At 48.6% G+C, this 4011-nt stretch overlaps 3 protein-coding genes across 3 annotated transcripts; 2 read left to right on the forward strand and 1 right to left on the reverse strand.

Moving 5' to 3' along the window:
* Positions 1-177: 177 nt before the first annotated feature.
* On the reverse strand, positions 178-722 carry EJ05DRAFT_384358 (uncharacterized protein). Its single transcript, XM_033741254.1, has one exon. The coding sequence runs from the start codon at positions 525-527 to the stop codon at positions 210-212; it is 318 nt and encodes a 105-aa protein (XP_033594849.1). The 5' UTR covers positions 528-722; the 3' UTR covers positions 178-209.
* A 1360-nt stretch (positions 723-2082) lies between these two features.
* EJ05DRAFT_471403 (uncharacterized protein) lies at positions 2083-2667 on the forward strand (the record flags this gene model as incomplete). Its single annotated transcript, XM_033742965.1, has 1 exon — positions 2083-2667. One exon carries the CDS (start codon positions 2083-2085, stop codon positions 2596-2598), a length of 516 nt encoding a protein of 171 aa, XP_033594850.1. The 3' UTR covers positions 2599-2667.
* A 710-nt stretch (positions 2668-3377) lies between these two features.
* EJ05DRAFT_384371 (uncharacterized protein) lies at positions 3378-3794 on the forward strand. The gene has a single exon (XM_033741255.1). It carries the CDS (start codon positions 3520-3522, stop codon positions 3733-3735), a length of 216 nt encoding a protein of 71 aa, XP_033594851.1. The 5' UTR covers positions 3378-3519; the 3' UTR covers positions 3736-3794.
* The last annotated feature ends 217 nt before the right edge of the window (positions 3795-4011 follow it).

Raw genomic sequence — 4011 nt, forward strand, 5'->3', positions numbered from 1 at the left:
TGCTGAGCTGACTATCATCCACACTGCCGGCGAGATTCAACTTGTATACATCGAGACCGAAGCAGATAACCCCGACGGTACGGTATATTCACATCATTCCGGGATATCCATACAGCTTCTTCATTTCTTATATCATTATTGCTAGCCTTGGGACCTTCTTTTGCACACCGAAATTAAAAGAATTGGAGGATTGATAAATTGGGTGGCTGTCAGTTGAGTGTTCGGTCCATAGATGATGGCTCGGATCGCAAAGATTCGTAATCAACGGAGTGTTGGCTGATTGACCCAGCCACGAGACCTAAGCGGTGAGTCCCATTATGGCAGACACGTTCTGGTGAATGATCGATGAGGACTTCGGATGCACTGGTCCACAACTTGGTTTCAGGCATGCTCTGGCGCTGGGCACAGCTGACGGACGATCTATAGGATCCCTGCTCGTGTTGGAAAAGAAAACCGTCAGATGCACTCACTGGGCAATCGGAGTGCGTCTCACCGGTCACTACCCCCTTCCCCTGTGTTGAACCCATACACACTACTACGGGACCCCGCTTCAGTGCATCGTCCTGGAATTCGAGCCAACCAGCACAGATATCGCCGAGCTCAACAGCCCGTCTCCATTACAGGCGCCGCGGTACCTCGCACTGGTGGCTTAGTCTCAAATTTTGGATGACTATGATGTTCCTTGATAATTTTGGGTTAACTTTGATGGAAGCTCGAATGCCAACGCAACTTCCTATGTGCCCTCCAAATCAATAGATATAATTTCAAGTTCTGATCGAGTCGCCTCATCAGGAATCGCAAGCTGTGGTGCTTTTCTCAGCCCAGCTCTGGCAATCGACCTTGGACCTTAACAGTTTTTCGAGGGGCAAAATTGGTAAGGCTAACTTTGCGTATTGGGATGATTCACGAATTGAATTTATGGGACCGTGCAGCTTTATCGTTCATCAATTTCGGTTAGTCGCATTTATGCTCTTTGTGCCCTGTCAAAAGTGGTGGGAGAACCCACGGTCTGCAGTCGCTTTCTGGTGTTGGACATTCGCAAGATACACATCTTCCTTAAACCCTCAACGATCCAATCCAATCTTGACACTGACCGCTATGTGCCTCCCCGTATTCGCTAAACCTGAGGTCGCGGCGGCTAAAGTTTCACGAGAGATGAAAAGGCTGTAGGGTGGCAAAGATTTCGAGCCTGTGGCTGTTGACTGGAAGATGATGTTGCTAAATTTAAGTCGAGGCTTAACAAGCGGCGATAGAGCTAGAGTTGTGCTTGTCGATCGCGAAGCCGTTGTACCAGTATGGAACAATCATCTAGCTATCGCGAGTTGATGTCATGCGGGCTTGTGCTATAGTTGTGCGAAGCAGCTCGAAAGCAGTCAGTTGCGTCTAGGTTCGTCATGTAATCCGCATAACAGACCGAGCCTCACGAGAGGATTGAGGCGCACGAGGCCACGCGATGTAACCTTCAAGGTGAGGCTGCGAAGCTTTGGACCAAATGCATCCCAGCCTACATAGCAGACATCACTGATAACTCTGGCGCTCTATTTTTGCCTTATCAAGATCACATCAAGATCACATAACGGTCTGCCAAACTCTTCTTAGATCTGGTGAACTACCTTTCCAATCCATTCAACAATCACACGTCAACACCCTCCTACGCCGCTTTCTACGCCAAGTTTTCTCATACGCGGCCGACATTAATCGCGCCTAATCATTCTTGGCCTTGTGAAAGACTGATCCACATTGCAAAAGTCTAGCCTCGAGAACAGAAAGCTTTAGAAAAACCCAATGACTGACTACTTCACCGAAGACACCGACCGCTCTGTGCTGGGCGATAATGACATTATGAGCCAACTGTTTCCACAACCATCCAGCGCTTCGTCACATTCCGACACCATGTACGGAACTACCCTTATATACCACAGTCCACACTTACCTAGTATATCTGCTGGTGGCTCTCCGGATTACTACGGCAGTCCGCATCTAACACCTCTATACGGCCAACCGACATACTGGAATTCACTGCAACAGAATCCCAACCAGGCCGATTTCTCATATCCTCAATACTCTCTTCAGTCAGTAACGATGGCACCACTCCAGTCAATCCCTAAATCACCGCAATATCTCAATTCATACCCCTCGATATTCCGCTCATCATCAACATCCTCAAATGGCACATACCATCTTGCCACCTCTGGGGACTACACACGCGTATACCGACGGTCCGTCTCGCCAAGCACGCCCGACTTGCGTGCATACGGCTACCAGAATGAGAACGGATCATGGACATGCGCCTACCCAGGCTGTGCATCCAAAGCGGTGTTCACACGAGGATGTGACCTACGGAAACATCACAAACGACACACGAAAGGTTACTTCTGCTCTCATGAGAGTTGTCTGCAGAGTACGGGAGGCGGGTTCTCGAGAAAGACGGATCTAGCCAGGCATATGGCAAGTCATCAGCCCAGTATTGTTTGTGAGTGGGATGGGTGCGAGAGGGTTTTCAGTAGAGTGGATAGCATGGTATGTGGAGCGATCGTTGTTTCTTGGAACGTTGCTAACGAGTTTTTTAGAGGGTTCACGTTAAGAGGATACACTTGAAGAGTATTCGTGGAGAGGTACGAAACCGAGTCAACTCTGCCTAAGCTTTGAATTGAGCAGGCCGCTTGCAATTCGTGTATGATTAGTTATGAGGTATCGCCTGCCTGAAGAGCCAGAGAAGAACACAATAGGTGTGATGCGAAACGATGTGGCATATAGGGGATTACGTTTCGTCATTAGGTTGCATTTGCTTCAGCGCACCGACACCAAAGGATTTGGAGTAGTTCCTTATACCAGAGGTATAGTGGTCTCACATACTACATTGTTACACTATATTAAATATCAAGCCTTTGCGATGTATAGAAAAGATCGATCAAATCGAGGCTAAGAAGGCTGGTTAAAGGCCTGAAGTAGAAGATAAACCGGACTCAAAAGAATAAGTTCAAGGGCAGACTACCAACAGACCGCGGGGTCGTGAATACCAGAGATGCTATTGTGTACTATAGTAACATGAAGATATGGTCCCACAAAAGCAAAGTATACCTGAGACTTGTGTAGATCTTTTTGGATTGAAGATCACGTTCTTCATGTGTCAGCATCTGCCTATCTCCGATCGAAGGAGCCATATATCCGCGCCCCTGAGCGAACGTCATTCTCTATGAGTGTCTCATCCCTGTTCGGGAAGACAGTGCTATGATTATAAGGTTCTGGTAGCCTACACCTTGCTTTTCGAGAGTCCGGGCCAGGCCCACTTTCGACAACTCAGTTCGGTCAATTTACAAAGGGAGCTCAGAGCACAGCAGTGTCTCCGGTGATAAATCTGCTGGGCCTACTTGCAGTGAATTTCCTTATTCACAGACCTTGGCGTAAGCATGTTAGAACTCGAAGTGATCCATCAGGCACGGCTGTCTGGCTGTAGCCCGGGTCTGAAAAGGGATAGCTTGGCGCGAAGGGGTGGATGATGATCACAACTGAGATGGCATGAAACATTGTGCTTTCTGTGGAGCCCTAAGAGATATCCACAGTGTAATAGACGACGTATCCTTACGCTTGATAACAATATCAACAATACGAAACGTGTCTATCATGACAACAGCGACCACCGACTCACGGCGATACCATCACTCTATCCTGTCCGAGACTCGAGTACCATACAAGGGTACCTTCTATCCTCGCGCCGACGTAGCACGGAGTTAAAAGAACCTGGATGGAAAACTTGTTGATTTCAGTAGCGCGCTGATATCTCCACACTGGTGGCTCGATTCTCTCAGACCACTGCGGCGCCAGAGGGTGTTGGACGAGGAGCTTTTACTGTTCATCGAGAGGCTAGACACTGTCCGGGGGGAGGTCCTCCTCCACATAAGCGGACGTTTGGCCTCTGCCCAAGCATAATCCCCTGGCCGAGCTTTGAAGCATTCGGGACATAGTCTAAATCAGGACTCCCGCTGTCCTTGTCTAGCCAGTATTGTAACC

The sequence above is a fragment of the Pseudovirgaria hyperparasitica genome, assembly GCF_010093815.1.
Source record: "Pseudovirgaria hyperparasitica strain CBS 121739 unplaced genomic scaffold EJ05scaffold_85, whole genome shotgun sequence".
NCBI classification, from domain to species: Eukaryota; Fungi; Ascomycota; class Dothideomycetes; order Acrospermales; family Acrospermaceae; genus Pseudovirgaria; species Pseudovirgaria hyperparasitica.